Below are 22,456 nucleotides of genomic sequence, written 5' to 3' on the forward strand. Positions count from 1 at the left end.
AATAATTGAGAAATTACAAGCAACAAAAATTTAACACGTAACAACAACTACAAAATTGATTGTATTACCCAAACAAAATAGCCGACAAATGAATGACATGCCAGAGTAACAATAAAAATTGTTGTTCATAAGTACTTACATATGTATGCATTAGGGTGGATCAAAAAAAAATATAAAAAATAAAAAAATAATATATATACATACATACATACATATGTATATACACACTTTGTGGCACAAAAATAATCGATTATTTTTTTCTCACTTTCTACCTTGAAAAATTAATTTTTAGGCACCTGAAAAAATTCTCTGCAAATATGAGCTCTTAATATTAATAGGAAGACACTTCGCTATCCATTATCTTATTTTTTCGTAATTAATATATAAGATAAAATAAATAGATGAAGTTTGCACTGCGACCTAAGATCTATTATGCCTTCCCTAAGTCACAATGACCCACCTAGCCCTAGCATATTGGTAAATTGCAATATACTGCTAGGTGCTAGTGAGGTGATGTAATCCCTATTTGGAAACCTGGACCCAAGGGCCTTTGTCCTGCGTCTGCAAACTGTTATGCAGTCCATTAGTAGGTGTTATGGAGTTTCAGGCTCCCTGTCGCAGAACCGGCAATTTGCACAAGGATATAGGCCCATGTTATGTAAGTGCTTTTTCAGCTTACAATAGCCTGTATAGAAAGCGGCAAGTAGCCTGAGTTTGATCTTAGGCAGGTTGATTACATATTTAAACCTGCTGAAATTGTAACCCCCCTTAGCAACTTGTCACGGTGCATGCCTTGGAAGCTGTTGCCAATACCTCTCTCTGCCTACTCTTTCTTCCTTGCGCAGTAGCTCCTTTAAGGTTTGAGGACCCACCGTGATGAAGAAGTTCAGGCCCTACCATGTAAGTGGATGATACGGAGCGAGCGAGTTCATCAGCCAGTTCACCAGCCAGATTAGGTGCACCGTATTACGTTACGATAGACTGTGATTTGACTTCATAGACAGAGATTCATTGCGATAGTTTCGTTAGAGGTTTATCTCTACGCACCGGCAAAGATTTCTGCTTGAAAAATGCTCGGAAAACTTCCCATAGAGAGTGGAATCATTCCATTTAGCCTTACTGCTAAGGATAACCTTGGACTTTTTAGTGAAGTTTACCCTTTTGGTAATGCTGTCCGTTGGGATAAGAGCCAATTATATTAAACAACTGTCTTTCATCCGCTGGGATGAGATTACCTTTTATCTGCCACACCCCTCTGCTGTCATTTGAAGCAGTGTGTGACTAGCTACCTGACCGATTACTAAGTGAAGTGGTGTGAGCTCAAGCAGTAATTCAACTGCTGCCGTCGGGCACGTGCGCATGACACCCGACATGCAGATTCATGCAAATCGCTACAGCTTCGATAGTTGGAGCCCTACTGAAATCTGCGATGCTTTTGAGGCCAAAGCCACCGGTCCATATGTGACTACCGGTCGCACGATCATGGTGTACAACCACCTGACATTCCTTGGCTTGCAGGCCCACGTTTTACCAGGTAATTGATTGCACACTATCAATGCTTTAGTAGCTTTAACCATGGTTATTTCTTTCGAAATACCGTTACCATCAATAGCGAGCGTTATAACACGATGTTGACCGACTTTTCCCCCGGAATTTGATGAAATCGAGACGGATCTCTATTTTCAACAAGACAATGCGTCGCCTCATGTTTCACTTCTAAACATAGACACATTGCATGCAAAGTTTGGCGATTAGTTAATTTCGAGAAATAGCCTAATCAAATGGCTTCCAAGTTCGTACGTTTTCGTTGATATTTTTGAGCTTTCGAACGATGAAGTTTACGGAAAGATTTCAAGCGATCATTTTAGTAGAGAAATCAATTTCCTACAAATAAAAAAGTTTTTTTAAGGTATCGATCAAACAATTATTTAGAGTAAAAAGTGAAAAAATCGATAGTTTTGAGCCACCCTAGTATTTATGTATGTATTTATACAAGTAACTCGTAAAACATGCAAGCACGAGAGCAAATAATTACCCGAAATGATAACAATAAATGAAACACCTTTGTAACTGCTACCAAATGCAAGCAATAACAATAACAACAATAATAACAACAACAGACTCAAGAGCAATTAAGTTGGACCCGCCGAGCAGACATGCAGAATACTCACAGCAGCGTAAAAATTTGCCCCCGCCTTACATGCAGCCGAGATTGCGGCGTTGCGAGGCTGAAATCGTGGGGTGTCTGTCGCCGAGGGGCAGAGTAAAGTGTGTGCGCATCAGCGCGTTATTGGCCTGTGCTCGCTCGGTCCGGTGCTGTGTGCTATTCTTAGCGTTCTTCGTTGCACTTGTTTTCTTTTACAATTTCGATTTGCACAAAATGCACACACACACACACCTATGCACGTTTAAACAGCTGTAGTTTTATTAAATTTTTGTCTCTCGTTCATGGCGTGCGGCGGTGGCGCGCACTTTCTTTACAATTGTTATTTGCATAAAATGAAATGGAAATCATGACGCGCCGCGTGGGGCGAGCAAAAAGCTCGTCGCTTGATTCACAATTTTCGGTTTCACTTTCAATGCACTGATTTTTTGCTTTATTTTTCTTTCTTTTCTCGAATTTTTAGCGTGTCTCGTGCACGCACACACATACAGTTGGTTGGTTGTTGGTGTAAGTTAGTCAGTGTGGGTGCTTAGATGTTGCGCGCAGCCTACGTGGCCGCCAGACATTGTTGATGTGGAGATTAACTTGGATTCACTGGGCGTACGCCTTACGCATTCGCAATTTCAATATTTACATATAGATTTTTTTCTGTGCAGATTCTTTTCATGCCAATGTTTGTTTTAATTATTTTCCAGTTTGTTTGTTTTGATTTGCTTCATAGTTGCGGTTGCCGTGGTTGTTGACGTTTGTTGCGGAAAAGCCGATAAATTGCTGCGGGAATTCAAAGGTAGGCAGAAGAAAAAAGTTGAGATAAACAAATGTGGTAATCAATAATGATGATCCGATAGGATGAAATGAGATTGTTGTTGATGAGCATTGCTAGTGATGAAATTCATGCGAAAAATATGTATTTTTTATTTTTAAATATTTTTAAATATTGCATAAACAATTCACTAGAACCTGCAGGGGATACCAAATATTAGAAAACAACTTCATACATATACATGTGTTGGTTTTTCAGACTTGTGGTTTTCGAGAAGAAATAAACAGCATATGATATAATTTAAGGCCAGGAATTTAGTTTTATTACAAAAGTTGGCGCTTACCATTATTAAAAAAAAAAATAAACAAGAAAAAACGTTAACTTCGGTTGCAGCAAAGCCACAATAGAAAAGGCCCCTTACAAAACTTTGATTCCGTTCGTTCAGTTTGTATGGAACCTATATACTGTGGTGATCCAATTTAAACTATTTCTTTGAAGATTGCAATATTGCCTATAGATTAGATGGCTGATCGAAGATTGCACGTGAACTGGTATATGTAGTCCGCCCGTGGGAGAGTCAAGAAGCAAGTGTTGAGTTGTTTCCACCTCATCTTCTACCATAAAGCTTCTGCAAATGGCGCCTGGCAAGATTCCAAACCTTACAACATGGACGCCAATAAGGCAATGACCCATTAAAAGCCCCGCAACTAGGGAGAAGCTAGCCTTACTGAGAGCAAATAAGTCACTAGATCTCCTGCGATCAATTTTGGACCAAAAGGCTTTTTCGAGAAGCTGAATTATCTTGTAGGAGAACACATAGAAGTTACGGGAGCACCGACCCGCTCCTATTCTACCGATAGCGGTTATAGGGTGCCTTTCCTTGCTAACACATCAGCTATACAATTTCCTGCAATTCCACTATCAATAGGCACCCGTGCCAGTCTTACCACAAAGACGCTTGATGCTATTGATGGCGAGGTTAGGCACTCTTCGATCAACACTAAACGCAGTGTAAATGAGTTCAAAGCTGGTATCGCAGCTCTGCTATCTGAGTGAATGGTCACTTCTCTGAAGGAGCCTGCACTCCGGAGCAGGAGATCTACTGCTATCTTAATGGCTGCAAATATAGCCAGAAAGTCTGCAGCTGGAGTTGTTAGAGAGCTCCTCCCACCAACTTTACCCCATCCGTAAAAAAGCTCACTGCTCCTCTGCTCCAGCGGCTTCTTCCCACCCATAGCTTTCTCGTCAGTATATGGGCAGAGAAAGAACCGCCAGAGTTCGGTTTGGCGCCTCCATGATCTAAGTGACCCGATTTGAAACAGTACAGATGCCAGATGTATTGATTCACATAAACCGTACGGACCGCAATTTCATCACCAATTCGCCGCAGAATCACAACAAAATCTATCCAATTCTGAAGCAGATGATGGAAAAAGATTACTTACGAAGCGAAAACGGTCGCGGTCAAATCGCAGTAAGCCGGCACCTGTCCGAGCCAGGATCAGGACGGTCAGGTATGTTTTCCAAAGTGTTTGGTGACACTGACAGGGAATCATGTACTCTGAGCTGCTGTTCTACGACCAAACTCTTAATTCGTACCTTTCCAGTCAATAATTGGGCCGTCTGAAGAAGACATCGTCCAGAAGTGACCAGTTGTATCCCATAAGACAGGAATAGCGTTCCTTCAGAACAACGTCAAGCTAGTATACATCGATAATGATTTCCCAGAAGCTTCGAGAACTTGGTTGGGAGGTGCTAATGCGGCCACTTAATAGTTCGGGTCGGCTATCAAGTGATTACTACCCGTTCTTGTCTATGACGTATACATTTTTTGGTTGTGAAAATCGATTACATCGGTGTGTTGCCAATAGCGATGATGGTTTTTGATGAGAGTGCCATTATGCATTTTTTTCATCCTAAGTTATATACGTACGATCCTACGAAAATGCAGATTTTTAAAAGGCCAGTCAGTTGATTTTGATTATCGGTAAAGCTTAATCGATTTAGCCCCTCTATTTTTAAGTTATCAATGTGAAATTTTTCATACGTTCTTTTCTGCCCAATAAGCTGCTTATTTGTCGGAATCGCAGATATCGGACCACTATGGCATATAGTTACCCTACAAACTGACCGATCAAAATCAAGTTCTTATAAGGAAAAGTTTTTTATTTGACGAGATATCTTCACGAAATTTGGCACATATTATTTTCCAAGATAGCTCTACAATCCCCCAAGGATATATTCAGATTGGACCACTATAACATAAGGTTGCCATACAAACTGACCAATCAAAATCAAGATAAAGTATTTTTTATATCCTTTCATGCTATGAGAAATGCACGGGTGAAGGGTATTATAAAATAAACCTTTTCTCTTTGTTTATTTTTTGTAACGGTACAACGCACATTTACCTTGAGAAATTCAACATAAGTAGATTAGCTGTTTTGTATACAATTTTCTTTTAAATATATACATTTATGTATAATAAAAAAAAATTTCTTGCACAATGCATGAAAGAACATAGTCTATACATATTATAACAGCTTTTTACACCGTTAAAGTGTGCTTCAAGACGAACTTGCATTTCTTTTCTTTGCAAAATTCTTTTCTTGTAAGAACTTTGCAACAAAGTCGGAATACACAAGATTTAAGAAACAGAGCACCACAAACGCACACATACATATATACATACATGTTAGTGCACACATACAATTGAGTTTTATAACAAGAATCCTTAGAAATGTGAAAATGAAAATTTGTAAAGTCGCCTTTTAGGCGCTTACAAGTAAAAACTCAAATAAAACTGAAGAGCAGCGTACAAAATATACACGGCGCATGCAAAATAAAATGTAATGCAACATTTCACACTCTTAACATTGGCACAAGGCGTCACGGAAGCCCCTTTGTTGGGCAAAAAGTCGACAAAAAGCGAAAAAAGCGTGTGTGTTGTGCCATGACTTGCATGAGCTTGAGTTGCATAAGTGGGTGTGTAAGCGCATGTGTGGCGCGCTGCTGCCGGCAAACGGTGCATAAAATGTAAGAAGTGATACACACCTACCTAAGTAGTGCATATACACATATGCACAGCCTTGATGCGAAAAGTGCACGTGTTTTCAGGGCGTTCTCGTTGGCAGTGGCAAGTAAAAAAAGAACGGTAAATGTTGGCAAGCGTGGGTTGCAGTTCGTTGCTGGCATGAATGAATTTTTCAGGTCATCCAGCAATTTTGTGCCAACCAACCACTCACCGCATTCGTTGTGGATTTATACTTTTATGTATACACATTTTTTAATAAACCCTGTGAGGTATGCTAAGCGGCTGAGGGGCGCCAAGCGAGGGGTGTGGCATATAAAAATATATATTTACCTTTATGTAAGTGCATTCAAATTGCAAAAGTTATAAAAAATAACTGTATGTAGTAGTAAATGTACAATGAAAATATATGGTAGTATACATTCAGGCGCTTAAAATGATTTTAATATACATTCAGGCGCTTAAAGTGGGTGGATATGAATATGCATTTAGGCGCTTAATATGGGTGTATATTTACATGAGTAAGTAAAATAAATCAGAGCAATGTATTTATGCATCGATTGGCATTGAATGTGGGCGCCAAGTAAAACTGGCTTCAATTTGGCTTCAAAATTACCGCAAAGTAATTAGCAAATTCCATACGGAAAAAAGGTTTTGGTTAACTATTATTACCTTGAAATATGTTTTTTGCCATATGCTTGAGATTTTGGCATGATGTAGCTTAATAAAGTTATCCATAAACATTCTTTAATACTCTGCAGAGAAATATGGCATATAAATAAATCATCTAAAAGTATGCTTCATTTCATTCTGCACGCCAGTGCATACCTGATCGAATTACGTCGAAACTGTCCAACAATCTAACGAATTGCTCTCCAAAAACGAGCCAAAACCAAAAACCAAACAATCGGAAACGGCTTTGGAGGTCGTTTCAGCAGCTGAAAAAGCTTGGTTCATCAGCTTATTTTGAAGGCGATAATTCAGATTTGTCTTAAAATACGTGAAAACGTAGCTTTTTTTGGTAGGTTGATTCAAATTTGATCGGATGGTAGACCTGCGACCGAGTTTGAGAATCAAATGAAGAGAAAGTAAGTTCAAAATACTGCCCTGGATAGTTAAAAAGTCCCTTATACCGGGAATGTGGAACTAACAGTTACCCCCACCTCGTTAGAAGCCTCTATTCTTCAACTGGTGGACAGGGTGAAATGCTTGGGGGACGCATCGGTCGCCTTATACTATACTTCTGTAGAGAGCAAATGGAAAGAGACCGTTCCCACGATAATCGGGTCTACGTAACCAGAACGGACCCAGATTTTTATTTGGTAAAGGACTGTCAACTCGGCAGAAATCTGTCGCTACAACAACAACAGATGGGCCCTTACCAAAATGATGTGATGTTCTCGCTCCATGAAACCGTGGTTGAGCCAATCATGTTTCATGTGTTCAAAAGCGACCTTCATAAGCATATGTGGCGCACTAAAGACAGCATCAACATTGGCACTCAATGATGTCTCGAGAAGAGACACAGTGGAATTCGATTACATTCCAGACAATATCCCTGCATCGCGGAACCTTCTCCTGGCATTTCTTTCTGCTTACACACCTGCAATGCCTAACGGCTCTTCCGCTGCGAAGTAATGCCTAACGGCGGTCTCGCCTTTCTACAGGTGCCTATCCGAAAGAAAGCTGCGAGGGATTTGTGAATGGGTCGAAGCCATTGAAGAAGAGGTGAAGTAAGCTTTTTCACGGATGGCTCCAAGTTAATAGGGAGGGTAGTAGGTGGATTCTTCTGTCAGGAGCTCACAATCAAGTCTACTTTCAAGCTCGCAATCCACAGCAGCGTCTTTCAATGTGACTGCTATCAAGGTAGCGGTAGATATACTGCTCCGAAATGCGCTTCCTTCCGAGAGGTGACGATTCCGTACGATAGCCGAGCGGCTATACTGACTTTGAGCACGCAGACTGTGCGCCCAAAATTAATCAAGAGGTGACCTCATAAGCAATAGCATCAAGTTTATTTCTTATTAGAATTGTTTGTGTGTTCGGTCACAGAGGAATCAGCGGAAACTGCAAACCTACCTCTTCGATGAACTCTTGCGTTTTATTGCTGGACCTATGGCTCTCCAGTGAGCACAGCAAGCGCTGGTCAACCAGAACTTAAGCGACTGTGAGATCCTTCTGGTCCAGAGGGAACCGTTAGAGGTCTTCCCAACAACTCGTTCTTAGCAAAGCTCGCGGCTATTTTAAATGTTCTGACTGGACTCTGTCTAATAGGTTCACACGCGGTGCGACTAAATATCCACCTTTTTTCCAAAGCTATATGTGGCAAGGTGAGCTAGAATCCTCTTATCTCAGTAGACACACATTGGGCGAACCTAGCGAAGTGGCTGGGATTGATATAAATCTCCTTAACACATTTGTGGTACGCTCAAAACGCTTTGGCAATCTCTAGGGATCTGGTGAACCACTATTAAAAGTTTATTGGTGTCGAAGCATGATCTATTGATTAGAGTCAACCTTACGACCTGAACTGATCCTATCCTATACCGGTATTCATTACTGCAAATCATTTTCAAAATTAATTACTGTTACGCTCATCCTTCCCCTTGGCTTTGAAAATTTTTGTGCGACCTCCTGCCAGCCAGCACATGAATACAAGCTCATAGAGACATCGAAAGAGGTAAACATTTTAATCTTATATCGATTATGTGCTTTTGTCCTTTCGAACGCATCAACGAACTTGTTCAATCGACTAGTAAATGTGACATTACTTGCCCCACTGCCGACCCCCTGGGTGCCATGAGCAGATCCTTGTGCTGAGGCATGTGCATCATTAATTAATATATCGAATGACTTTCTAATCACTAAAGCTCGTCAATCAATGTTAGTTTGCAATACATTGTAGCGAATGTATAAATAAAAGTAAATCACAGTGTTCATGTACTTTAGTATAATAGAGCTAACGGTAAATTAAAAGTAGTGCACGTGGCAAAATTATGGCGTATATACATACATATGTATGATACATATCCTCCAGTCATGCATGACTCAACTTTAATTGAAGACTATGTATAGTTACATCAGGGATGCACTGGCAATGCAGACTGAAATGAAGCATACCTTTGGGCGGTTTATATGCAATATTTCGCTGCAGGGTGTTAAGGAAAGTTAATATATAACCTTAAATTAATTTTAATTATAGAAGACCTCTTTAGGGTCATTATAGACAAAACAACAAATTTCTTGATTATTACTTTTTCTTATTGACGACTTTCTGAAAGCTCTCATTTCTTTCCATGAAAGCTTTTTAGTGAAATTATGGATATTTTTAAACGGATTTTTTGAACTGTATCGAACATAACGCTGTTGTGTCAATTTCAAAAGTATCTGTGACAAATCCATAAAAGCTCTCATTTCTTTCTGTGAAAGTTTTTAAGTAAAATTATGGATATTTTTGCTGATTTTTGTGTCGCATCGAACATAACTCTGTCGCGTATATTTAGAAATATCAGTGACGAATCGTGAAAGCTTTTTTATGAAATTATGGAAACTTTTTGGAATCGAATTTTCTGCACATTGTGATTGAAGATTGCTTCTTAACTGCCGTCCACAATTTTCTAGAGTTTCTATGCATTACCAATGCATTCCTAAAACTCTATGATCCAAAATGAAAATAACTTCATTTTGAAACTGAGAGATCCGTTCAAGCACAATACGAAAACTAAAGCTGTGATAAAGAAATCGTAAAACTCTAGAAATTTACTATAAAAGCAATTACGGCTATTCCATTAATGAAAGCTTCCTGGAGCGCTGGTGCTATCCAATGTGACTATTACTTAATTTTGAAACTGAAGGGTTTCGCTCAAGGCAAGCTCGAAAAATAAAGCTCTTATAAAGAATTCCTAAAAGTTCTTGAATTTTGCTGTGAAACAAATCCAGGTTAATTTTGGTATATTGCCGAAAGCTCCTTAAAGCTCTAATATGATCCGAAATGACTCTAACATCATTTTTAAATTGAGATATAAGTTCAAGATACATATAATATGAAAACTAAAGCTCTAACAAAGAATTCGTAAAAGCTCTTAGGCTTTGCTGCAAACATTTTTTAAGAAAAATATGATTTTTAGGCAACACTTTCACTAACTAAAGTCTAATAATTTTTATTATTTTCGCAATTTATGAAAACTCTGTAAAAGCTCAAAGCTTTCGAGCTTTGCTTTAAAAACATTTTAGCATTTACATTAAGTAAAGTCAGATAAGTCCGGCAATTTTGCTCCACATTATGACATTTTCAATTTCTGAAAGCTTTCCAAAAGCTCACAGTAGTCGAACATTGATGTAAAAGCTTTTTAGATTTTTTTTTAATTTTCAGCATAATTTTTGTATACTAAAGTCAATTACATTTAGTAATCTTGCTAAATTTTTTTCTAAATTTCTGAAAGCTCACTTAAAAGCTTCAATCTCTTTCAATCTAAATATGAGCGCTGAACGATTTTAAGTTTTTTACAAAAACTCCACATCGAAAGTATCATATTATGTCTAATTGAACTACATACATATGAATGTATATTCCACAATCTAAGGACTTAACGGTATTATACCATATACATTGTAATTGCCAAAAATGCTACAACTTTTACTAGAGAGTCACGAAATAATTACAAAAGTGCGCATTTAAACGAAATTGTTTGCACACAACAAATAAATTTACAAAAGTCTGAATTTGTAATATTCCTGACCTACACTCAGCCCACGGAAATTAAATAACTTTCATAGACATAACAGTTACATTTTTGTTATGATACTCACAGCATAAAAATACGGTAAATGACGAAAGTTTCTCGGCAGCGAAAATCATCATCGTGCGACCGGGCTTAGTTGCGGGAAAAAGGAGGATTCTATAATATTCGTGTCTTTTGTTTCGAATGATGGGAAAATTCGTGTGAGTGTGTGGAGAAAAGAATCATGCGAAAAGTCAAACAATTGTCATATAAATAATGCAATTTCAGCATTAAATCGATATAGAATATACATATACATACATACAATATATAGGTATGTAATACATATTTGATGTGCAACGACGTGAGATCATAAATTGTTGCGTTATGAAAATGACGAGGGACTATTATTTATAAAAGAGCGACGGGCGTCGAGAACTGATTTATTTGACATTTTTTGGTGGTAACAGAGCAGATAATAATATCAATGCATATACATACATATGTATGTATATATGTAGTATACGAAATATACATTACATACAGATTTACACATATCTACTTACAGCAGCACGTGTGTTAAATGACGAGTGAAGAAACAGATACATATGTAATATTAAACGACAGAGTCTACAGTACGTGTCAGCAAAACAGATGCACTGTTAACAGTTATCAACGCTCCTCAAAATATTTTCGACCGAAAACTGATTTTTTTGAATTACAGTTTTCAAACAGTTGGCAACCCTATTGAAAAATATTTATGGCTGAGATCTTTATTTTGAATTAAAAATTAATCAATTTTAATTTTTGGAATTACAGTTTTCAAACAGTTGGCAACCCTATTGAAAAATATTTATGGCTGAGATCTTTATTTTGAATTAAAAATTAATCAATTTTCATTTTTTAAGCCACAATTTTCAAAAGGTTGGCAACCCTGCTGAAAAATATTTCTGACCGAAAGCTTTATTTTAAATAAAAAAATAAAAAATTTTGCAATTACAGTTTTCAAACAGTTGGCAACCCTGCTGAAAAATATTTACGGCCGAAATCTTTATTTTGAATTAAAAATTAATCAATTTTAATTTTTGGAATTACAGTTTTCGAACAGTTGGCAACCCTGCTGAAAAATATTTCCGGCCGAAATCTTTATTTTGAACCAAAAAAGAAAAAATATTAATTTTTCTAATTACAGGTTTCAAACAGTTGGCAACCCTATTGAAAAATATTTATGGCCGAGATCTTTAATTTGAATTAAATATTAATCAATTTTCATTTTTTAAGCCACAATTTTCAAAAGGTTGGCAACCCTGCTGAAAAATATTTCTGACCGAAAGCATTATTTTAAATAAAAAAATAAAAATGTTTGCAATTACAGTTTTCAATCAGTTGGCAACCCTGCTGAAAAATATTTCCGGCCGAAATCTTTATTTTGAACCAAAAAAGAAAAAATATTAATTTTTCTAATTACAGTTTTCAAACAGTTGGCAACCCTGCTGAAAAATATTTCCGGCCGAAATCTTTATTTTGAATCAAAAAAGAAAAAATATTAATTTTTGTAATTACAGTTTTCAAATAGTTTGCAACCCCGCAAAAAGATATTTCCGAAAGAAATCTTTATTTTTTATTTAATAATAAAAAGTAGATGTTGTTGTTGTAGCGGCAGGAATTATTCCTGAATTAATTTCGAGTGGTGCCGACTTAACAGTTCTAGGCCGGATATAAATCGGGGCCGGTTACTTAGACCCGACTGTCGTGGTAGCATCTGAAGCGGATGATAAAGTGAGTCAATAAAGACAACAAGCGAAAACGGCCGTGGCCGAAAGGCAGTGAACCGGGGTGAACGGTGGTCAAGCAATGATCTTCTATGAGTGACTCTCCTACGACTAAACTCTAAATTCACTCTTTTGCTGTTAACTATTGGACCGTCTCAAGGTAGCAATCGTGTAGATCCAGCCATCTATGACTAGTAGGAGAGCAATTGTGTTCGATCAGGACAGAAAATAATTGAGGCTGCGACCTATGTCTATTGTGCCCTCTCCTATATCACTTATGGTCACAAAGGTCCAGCACTCTGAACAATTCCAGGTGCTTGCTGGGCGCGACTGAGGTGATGTGATCCCTGTCCACGTAAATGAAACCTAGTGCCCTGAGCCTGCTGCTACAAACTGCTGGGCAATCTAGAAATAGGTGTTCTTCAATTTCCTGTTCCTTGTTTCGGGACAACACGCCAGGATGAGGATTAGGACAATACGCCAGGTCATACTTATCGTTAAATCGCCAGAAGCTCTGAAAGCTTGGTTGGGTAGTTCTTATGTACTATGTATCTAGCTTATAGTATGGACGTGGTACCAAGTGACCTGTTCCTGTCTAAGGTGAATGATTTTGCTGAAGAAAAATTCGTCTCAAAAGAAGCTTCTAAAATTCGACTATCACAGTTCGTTAGACAGTTCGCGATAACTTAGGGATATCTTCACGGATTTCTATAATTTCTAGCATAATATCTTAGTATGAGCTTTTGAAACAAATTTTGGTCAAAATCCTGCAATTATTAAATAACAGAATATAGGGTAAATTGACAGTAATTAGAGGTTAAGTGGAAAAATTTTTGCGACACCTCAATTTGGTGAAACAAAATATATTTTTTATAAAAAATGTAATAATGGGGTATTCAACTAATAATTTTTACACATTGTGTCCTTGTATTTACTACAAACACTCGTAAAGATATGAAATCAATTGTGACAGGGTTTAGCATTTGTTTACACGTACCCAGGCAATATTGTATGTATATACACACCGCTGACGTCTACACCCCCTCGCACACGTCTTTGCAATGTTGATATCAAAAGCAAATATAAACACGGGTATGAAGTGCAAATATGTTTGAAAATATGTAAGTATATGTGTACATATGTATGTAGATAAATACAGAAGTTGGTGAATAAAGCAAATATCATATAGAAGGCAAGCAAATATTTTTTCTACACATTGAATGAGTAGAAAAAATGGAAAAAGAAAAAATAGAATAGAGAAAACTGCGCAGCGCAGCGGATAGATAGCTGGGACGCGGGTTTTTGAATGCAAGTGATAATTATTGTTATGGAAGAGAGTGTGCATGGGTTTAAAAAGATATACACATGTAAAACAAAAAAAATATTTAATATTATATAAAAAAAAATTATAAAAACAATAAAAAAGAAGAAAATAGTAAAATATAAAATTAAAAGGATGAAAAAAAAAAATAAAAAAAAAGAAAAAAACAAAACAAAAAAATTAAAGAAAATACAAAAAAATGAAAAATAAAAAAATTATTTAGTATTTTATAAAAAAAAAAAATTAGAAATATAATAAAAAAAGAAGAAAATTAAAAAAATTTAATTAAAATTATATAAAAAAATAAATTTCAATAAATTAAAAAAAAAAATAAAATAAAATAAAAAATATTTGAATAAAATAAAATAATAAATAAAAAAGGAAAAACAAAAAACAAATTACAGAAAAAAATAAAATAAAAATTCAAATAAAAAAGTTATTATATAAAAAAATTAAAAATATAATAAAAAAAAAGAAAATAGTAAAAATTAAAGTTAAAACTATATGAAAAAAAATAAAAATAAAATAAAAAATAAATTCAAATAAAATATAAAAAAATGTACATAAATAAAACAAAAGAACTAAAAACAAAAAAAATCGTTCAGTTTGCATACAGCTATATGCTATATTGATCAGTTCTAAAAAAATTTCACGGAGACTGTAGCATTGTTTCAGACCATACTGTATGCCAAATTTCGTGAAGATATCTTGTCAAATAAAAAAGTTTTCCATACAACAACTTGATTCTGATCGTTCAGTTTGTACGACATACTATATGCAATATTGATCCGATCTGATCAATACGTTAGTATATTTGGGGCGCTGACGTGGGCAGTAACCTGTGCCAAAATTCGTAAAGAGATTTTGCCAAATAAAAAGTTTTTCCTTATAAGGACTTGATTTTAATCGTTCCTCTACTATGACAGCTACATACATACATACATATATGCTATAGTGGTTCGATGATATCGGTTCCGACAATTGTGAAGCTTCTTGGACAGTAGAGAGCGGGTGCCTAATTTCAGATCGATATCTCAAAAACTGAAGCATTAGCTGGAGTATATAGAGACAGAGACATATAATTTTTATAAGTTATCCGACGTTTTCCTCTTGGAGTTACAAATTTTGTGTCGAAATTAATATACCTTATGTAGGGTATACAAAAGAATTTATTTTCAATAAAAATTTATAGAAAACCTTTACTTTTTACTGAAACGAGGGAATATTCAATTCGTCTTCTGCGACCTTTTCTATAGTATACAATAAACAATGCATATGTTTTTAATTTTATTTTAATAGCATTGCACAATTTCCTTATAGCCATCATTAAATGCAATTAAAGTCTTACTAGAAATTTCAACAAGACAAAAATTCTTTATTTAGAATAGCACAATGGCGTATATACAGACTGAATTTGCGCATATGACAGCCGTTGCATATACTTTTCGGCCAATTATATTTAACTGTATTGTTTGTATGCATGAAAGGTGTAATTATATAATAAAATATAAGACCAGAAGAGAAATATTAAATGGCATAAAATTTTATCGTGAAAAATTTTCAATCAAAGAAACTTAAGTTTGGATTTATTATTTATATGGATTATTTCCGATGTAAACCTACTGAAAGGTATAATACTATATTTTTGTATATAGTAGGCTTATATACTCTAATAGCCGGTTTCACGAAAACTTTTAATTGAAAATTAAGTTAAATTCAATTTTATTTTTTATTTAACTTCGGACTTAAGTTTTCTGCGTTTCACCATTATTCACATTTGGCGACACAAAAATTATAAGGCAGGGATGTTAGTAAGAGTAACAGCTGATTTATGAAAACAAATACATTGTATTTATTTCTCAAATCAGCAAAACGTAAACATAGTTGCATATGATCGTATTAAATAATATTTAAATGGCAAAGCTGGCCATTTAAATAAAAACTTAATCAAATGGTGATACTGACATTAATTATTTTTCACTTAAATTAGGTTCGTGAAACCGGCTGTAAGATATACAATATATATTTTAAGTTTATTAGAAGAGTCCAATCTCCATAAGATTTATATTCAGGCACTTGGCCGACTGAGACCTTAACAAAACTTCCGAAAAGTATGAATTTTGAATCTACAACAACAAAATATGAAACTATGAAGAAGAAGATAGTAAAGAGAGTTTGTTATGCTCCCAGTTCTAATATTATTAACGCAGCTCCCTTAAAACAAAGTGTTGGCTTCTAATATGTGCATGTTCTATTCAATTAGGAGAGAAAGACGAAAGGGCAACTCAACAGAAAGCAGTAGAACCCTTCTCACGACAGTCATTGCTACGTAGTCGGCAGTCTTTCTTCAAATTACTTCAGTGCGGTTTCCTGCTGCTACAACAAGAAGCATGCGGAGAGAAATTAAATTTTTAAAATTAAATAAATATTACAGAACTAATCAGATGAAAGAATTCATCTCACGTATGTATATATTCCTACAAGTAGTGTTCTCATATCCCCTATATGTACATCCAAGCCATACATGTCTGTATGTATGCAGTTTATGCACTTGTAGACATATTGGCTAAATTTTTGCATTGCATTGCACACTTTATGCAAATTTATACATACACATATGAACACATAAGTATGTACATATATACAAATATGTAAATGCTTATTTAGTCATGTGCATTAATTTCTTCGTTTGCTTCCTGCTGGGAATAATTTCATATGAAGAAACATATACGTACATACATATGTACATATGTATGTGTTTATCAACCCCATTGTTGTTGTTCTTACTGCCATTCCTTTCCGCGGCGTCATATGCAGATATAAAATTATTCGCGGCTTCACACATACATATGTATATTATATATTTATATCATGTTTATATGAACGCTGTCAAGTTGATACACTCTGTAACAAAACTCCTTTAAAAACAAAAACAAGAAAAAAACGTTAACTTCAGCTGCACCGAAGCTAATATACCCTTCACAGGTGCATTTCTTTTCGTAACTATGTGTTCAGTTTATACGGAAGCTACATGCTATAGTAATCCGATCTGAACAATTTCTCCTGATATTACATTATTTCTATGAACAATAACTCATACCAAATTTCGTGAAGATATATCGTCAAATGAGGAAGTTTCCCATGCAATCATTTGATTCCGATCATTCAGTTTGTATGGCAACTATATGTTATAGTGTTATAGAAGAGAAAATAACGATTGCAAAATTTCAAAACGATATCTTAAAAACTGAAGGACTAGTTCGTATATAAGTATACAGACAGGCGGACGGACAGGCAGACAGACTGACGAAAATGGCTAAGTCGATTTGTTCATTTATGTAATTAAAATGAGTCGAAACAATTCTTTTGATATTTAGTGTTCCAAACAAGTAACACCAGCATTGAATTAATCAAGCGGGAACTCAAGTATATACGGACTTAGAGCTTCAATAAAACTGTCACATTTCATACGAATATATGTATGTACATATGTATATATTTTGGTATGTACATATGTATGTATGTATGAGGTAAACACATTTGTAAATAAATCTTGCGACGTGTTAAGTCGCAAGTACAGTTGCACTCGTCAAGCAAACCACGATGCATGAATAATAGCCACAAATAATGCTACTAAAAATATTTGCGGTAAAAATCTTATCGAAAATAATAATATTATTTTTATCCTAAATACTAGATTGAAAGTAAAACAAAACGTGCATCCAAACTTTATTAAAAATAAGACAAGAAAAAATAAGGAAACAATTTTTAATTACTATAAGCCTATTAAAAATAAAACAAACATAAAATGTTTATCCTTAATATCGAATTAAAAAAAAAAAAAAAAACAATTATTAAATTTATAACGAAAAAATTGCAAAATAAATTTTAAATCGAAATTAAAAATTAATTTTTGAATTGAAATCTTTTTAATTCCTAAATATGCAGCCCTGCGATTTGTTTATATTTCGCTGATATTTTATGATTGAAGAAGCACTTATTGAAAATATAAGAATTCAAACTATTAAAAGGGCTAAACTTTTTTATGGGTCAATAGATATTTTGAAGAGCCACTGTGATCGCAACTGATCACTTTTCGAGAAAAAAAAACACTTGACTTCACAAGAATCAACCCTTCTGACTCATCTGATGGAAGCAAATGGCGAATTTGGCCTATTCAACAACAACTAATAAGTCATCATAACAAATATAAATAATAATTCTAAAATGCAATGAATCCTCCAAAGCATTAGGAAACTGTGAAGCACATGATCGCTTATCTCCATATTTCTTCACTGAATAAATAATAGATATGTATGCACTTTTATAAAAATAAATACTCGCGTAAATTTATATCTGGAAATTCATAAATGCAAACACATACAATATCCCGCAAGCATTTCGAGCTTACAAACTTGCTCATTTTACATATGTATGTAGATATATATTTTTGATAAATACATTCAAGTGCACTAGCACCCGTTTGGTTGCTAGTCATCGCTCACTTTAAGTGCTTTACGGGTGCAAACTCGGTGCAAGTGTACTTAGAAAGCAGCGCTGCCGTCACTAACATGTGTCGCGATTTTTTTTGTTTATTTATTTATCACGTCTTGGCTTCGCGAAGTGAGAAAATGGAGAAAAAAAGCACAACATAAACCAACATTTTGTTTGCAAATTTATATTTTTGTTTTTTATTTTACTTTCTAAATCATAAGCAGACATGTATTTACATATACATACATATGTATACGTTTGCTTTTGCAGAAATATTTTTTATTATATTTTTCGTTTTTGTTTCTTGAAGATTTCTTTGTGCAATTTTTTGCTTCTCTTTTAATGAGCAAACTTTTCCAATTACACTTCAACCGTAGAAATAATAAATTTTAAACCTCCAGTGCAAATGTAAGAAACTAGACGGCTTAAACTGGTTTGAGTTGTTATTTCTATGTTCGTACACGCAAAGATGGTTTTTGCAACGAACAAAATTTAGTCCAACTTTAAGCAAAAGTAAAGCATTAGAAGCGTGGAAAAGGTGATATGAAGTACGGGAATATGTATGTATATTTGCATATAGGATGTATTTATATGACTTTAGTACAATTAATGCTCAGCCGCATTTTGAAAGGAAAATATTTTGTCTATAACCTTGAATAAAGCAGTCTTAATGGCAAAACTTCCTCAAAACCACTTTTAAAGTAAATTTGAATACAGCGAATGGTGTTCGCTTAAATTTTCAAATCAGAGTTATAATATTCTGTCACCTAAGTGCCGGTAAATAACTGCAGCAAAAAACCGGATTATTAGTCCTATGAATCATTGATTAAACAGGTTTAATTAGGAAACCCGAAAGAGATTAATGCTTTTTGTCGTATCATCATTTAATAAACTTGTGCAATAAAGTCATTATGACGCGACGTATTCTGCAATAAACACATAATATACATATTTAATACTTCGCAGCATAACAGCTGCTCTTTGAAAAGGTTTAGATAACAATATTTTCCTCTATAGCATAGATGGAACATATGACCTCAATATTTGTAAATATACTGCTAATACGAATGGTTTTATGAGCTAAAAATAAAATATGATAAGTATGTGTATATAAACAAATAAAACAACACGAGTTGATATAAAAAAACATAACATCCATAGATATGTAAAATGAAATTACCTTATAATACTGTGGGAACAAGCAAATGTAAATGAGAAGTGTAGATAAAAACCCTACACAAATCCGTTTGCATGAACTGGATAGTTAATGTACGCCCGTGCGACGATGTTTGTTTTGTTTTTCATATAATGAATGAAGACTCTTGTGGCAAAGATGAATAAACGCACTTATACAACTTTTGCAAAATGTATTCGCAGCAAATTTTTGTTATAAATTTCAAATATTTATTGGCATATGTATGTAATTATATTTTATGTGTCACGTAACGCTTCAAACAAAAGCGACCACGCACAATTAGCCAATTGGATGCAATTGCATGTATCTATTTTGGGCAAAGTGGCCTTGGGTGCGATTTTTTGCACAGGAGTGGTGCAAATTTATTTATTGTTGTTAAATATGCACTACGTTTCGTTAAAATACTTATTGCAATTGTATTAATAAAAAATTCCAATTATATCACTTGTTTAGACAATTTATTAAAAGCTATTCGCCTTTGTTAGCTTTTAGCGTTACTAATTCTAAATTTTTACTTGTGCACTGCACCAATATACACAAACGATTTTTCTCAACTAACTCAACTTCACTCGCGCACAAACAATTCGTTATTATTGTATTATGACATCTCACAAACGCTTACAACATTTCTTGCCTTTTTTTCTGAAGTATTTTTAATTTCTTTTGTTTAATTGCAGCCGACGGCGAAAAACTCCGTGCATTCACCGAATATGCATCGCCGAGGAATTTTCATTCAATGAAAAATCATTTCACCGTTTATTTTGCGCTTTTCTATGACGAATTGTCATTCGTTTCCAATCAGAATTGCAAACCCGCAGGGTTGCATTTTCGAGACTCGTTTGTAACAACAGGGTTGTATTTACATATTAAAATTTCAAAATATTGAAACATTTAGTTAACAAATTCGTCAAAACTCCCCAACTAAGCTTTGTATGCTGAAGCAATTCCTAAAACATATGGTGCGCAGATCTTAATCCTCATAACGCTCTTGAAAAAATGCCATTATGATTAAAAACACATATTTTTTCAGTTAAAATCTTAAAACTGCAACTTTATTGTATTATCTACATTTAGAAAGCCCTGCAAAAATAAATAAGTTACACGATTAGTAAATTTTACTGCATGCCACGCATTTCAGCACACTCACTTGGTAATCAAACCGTCTTTCTTGGCCAGACGCACAATGCAATCATCAGATTCGCCCATACGACGGATCTCACCGCAGATAGCGTAGGTCTTTGAGCCAACGGTCATGCGGCCGGTTTCGGGGTCAACGTCAACAATGTTCAATTGCACTGAAGCATGATCCTTAGCGTGGATGATTCTGTTGGAAGCAGAGCTGTAAAACGACACAATAAAAAATTGCTTATTAGCAGGCTGCAAAAGCAAGTGGTGCTCCAATAGAGCTATGGAAACACGTGTTCACATACCATTTCCTTGGGCAGTACAAATCTACAGACTCGCCGGCGTCGTTCTCCATTTTTGCTACTGCAAATAAATACACAAATGTTTACTAAACACTTTAACACAAATTTTAAACATAAATTTGCAAATTATTTCGCATTTATTGCTTACATTTAGTGAAAAATATAAATTCGCTGACACTCGTCAATGGAGGCAGAAAAAGAAAGAAAGAAAGAGAAGGCGAAAATATTTTAGTTGGCTGCGCTGACAGTTGCGAAGTTGGTCGACGTTTTGTGGTGCGATGTTGCCATGTGTGAGTTTTTATATTGAAATTTATGAGTAAATGAGATAAATGTGATAATAGATAAATATATATGTAATTATGTTAATTGTATATAAGTAGAGAATACGTAAAAATTATAATCAATTGTATACAAAAAGTAAACAAAAGTTAAAAGAACGAGTAAAACTCAATGTACGTATATTCAATTGATTCTATTTTCGCAAAAATGAATTTATTTAAGTTTGGTTTGAAATATATAAATTTAATATTGAGAATTGATATTTTTTAAATAATAAATATTTAGTACGTTTTAATATATTTGTTATATTAGAGTTTTTACATATTAAATATTTTTGAAAATATTTTTCTACTTCAGAATAAAAGCAGAGTGTGGCAACGCTACTTTAACTGTCACTTAAGATGATGTCTACTTTTAGGCACTGCGGCGAGCAGTTGTGCTTAGCAGTCAAAGTTGTCTGCAAGCAAAAATTCACTGTTTATTTGTTTTTAAAATAAAAGTTAATAAAAAAACACCGTTAAATTTTATTATTCAACAGAATGAAGTGAAATATGTGAAAAATTCAAGCATATGGTGCGTTTGTGTAAGATTTGGAAGAAAATATGCCTAAGGCAAATATTTTTACGGAGAAGTGAGTAAGGATAAGTGTAGCTAAATTAATAAAAATTAATAAATTATGCAATTTGAAAGCAAAATATATTTACATATATAAAAAAATTATCAATATCCGCCAGCAAGCTTTGGAGAATCAATGATAAGCGCTGAACAGGTTAGTATTAAGTATATTACGCAAATAAATATATTGATTAAAAACTGCTAGCAACAACAACGACAACCCTTCTCAGCACATTATCACACAACAAAAATAAAAACAAAAAATACAAAAATTACAATAACAAAAAAATTACAATAACAACAAAAAATACAAAAATCATAAGCAATAGAAAAAACAACAAAAATACCGATAATGCAAAAACAACAAAAATCATCTTAAGGGATGTAAATGCCGTCGAAAAGCAACAAAAAACACATCGCGTGTTGAAAATGACGAGCAAAATCCACTGAACTTTTGACTCCTGTCGTCCTCGAAAGCGAACTGCCTACCCACCACCCTGTCACAGCTTACACGGCATGCAGTTGCCATGATGCATTTGCACTCACTTTCAAAAGAAGGCAAACGGAATTTTAACGCTGCTTTACAGTTTTATAGCTCCGGCCAAATGACACCTCAGGCTGCACGCTGGCTTGTAAATGCTTTGTCGAAATGTGCGCTAGGCCGATTGCCTCAC

The 22,456-nt window shown here is 34.7% G+C and overlaps 3 protein-coding genes across 5 annotated transcripts in view; 1 reads left to right on the forward strand and 2 right to left on the reverse strand.

Moving 5' to 3' along the window:
- LOC126752046 (uncharacterized) overlaps nt 1-20,382 on the reverse strand; it is a 61,925-nt gene extending 41,543 nt beyond the window's left edge. Inside the window, exons 1-2 of one of the 2 annotated variants that reach the window (XM_050462582.1) lie at nt 19,447-20,382; nt 2,172-2,935 (exon numbers count right to left, since the gene is read on the reverse strand). The gene's annotated coding sequence lies outside the window, so the exon portion shown is untranslated. The remainder of the gene's footprint in view (nt 1-2,171; nt 2,936-19,446) is intronic. The other variant, XM_050462581.1, reaches the window with a different exon arrangement.
- A 100-nt stretch (nt 20,383-20,482) lies between these two features.
- On the reverse strand, nt 20,483-21,158 carry LOC126752047 (40S ribosomal protein S21). 2 transcript variants are annotated; one of them, XM_050462585.1, is made up of 4 exons: nt 21,037-21,158; nt 20,892-20,949; nt 20,609-20,800; nt 20,483-20,541 (listed from the first exon to the last, which is right to left on the reverse strand). In XM_050462585.1, exons 2-4 carry the CDS (start codon nt 20,939-20,941, stop codon nt 20,532-20,534), a joined length of 252 nt encoding a protein of 83 aa, XP_050318542.1. In that variant the 5' UTR covers nt 20,942-20,949; nt 21,037-21,158; the 3' UTR covers nt 20,483-20,531. The 2 variants fall into 2 exon arrangements, with proteins under 2 accessions (XP_050318542.1, XP_050318543.1); XM_050462586.1 differs by lacking the exon at nt 20,483-20,541 and having other exon boundaries at nt 20,605-20,800.
- Nucleotides 21,159-21,531: 373 nt separating this feature from the next.
- The window catches only part of LOC126752452 (ankyrin repeat domain-containing protein 29), a 60,908-nt gene continuing 59,983 nt past the window's right edge, over nt 21,532-22,456 (forward strand). Inside the window, exons 1-2 of the mRNA XM_050463255.1 lie at nt 21,532-21,798; nt 21,902-21,936. The gene's annotated coding sequence lies outside the window, so the exon portion shown is untranslated. The remainder of the gene's footprint in view (nt 21,799-21,901; nt 21,937-22,456) is intronic.

The sequence above is a fragment of the Bactrocera neohumeralis genome, chromosome 3, assembly GCF_024586455.1.
Source record: "Bactrocera neohumeralis isolate Rockhampton chromosome 3, APGP_CSIRO_Bneo_wtdbg2-racon-allhic-juicebox.fasta_v2, whole genome shotgun sequence".
Taxonomy (NCBI): domain Eukaryota; kingdom Metazoa; phylum Arthropoda; class Insecta; order Diptera; family Tephritidae; genus Bactrocera; species Bactrocera neohumeralis.

What these genes read in the sequence shown, in the direction of transcription:
- LOC126752047 (XM_050462585.1), bottom strand. Translation starts at nt 20,941, where the DNA reads ATGGAGAACGACGCCGGCGAGTCTGTAGATTTGTACTGCCCAAGGAAA. An exon ending in TTGTACTGCCCAAGGAAATG is followed by an intron (nt 20,801 to 20,891) that starts GTATGTGAACAC and finishes GTCGTTTTACAG; the next exon opens with CTCTGCTTCCAACAGAATCA.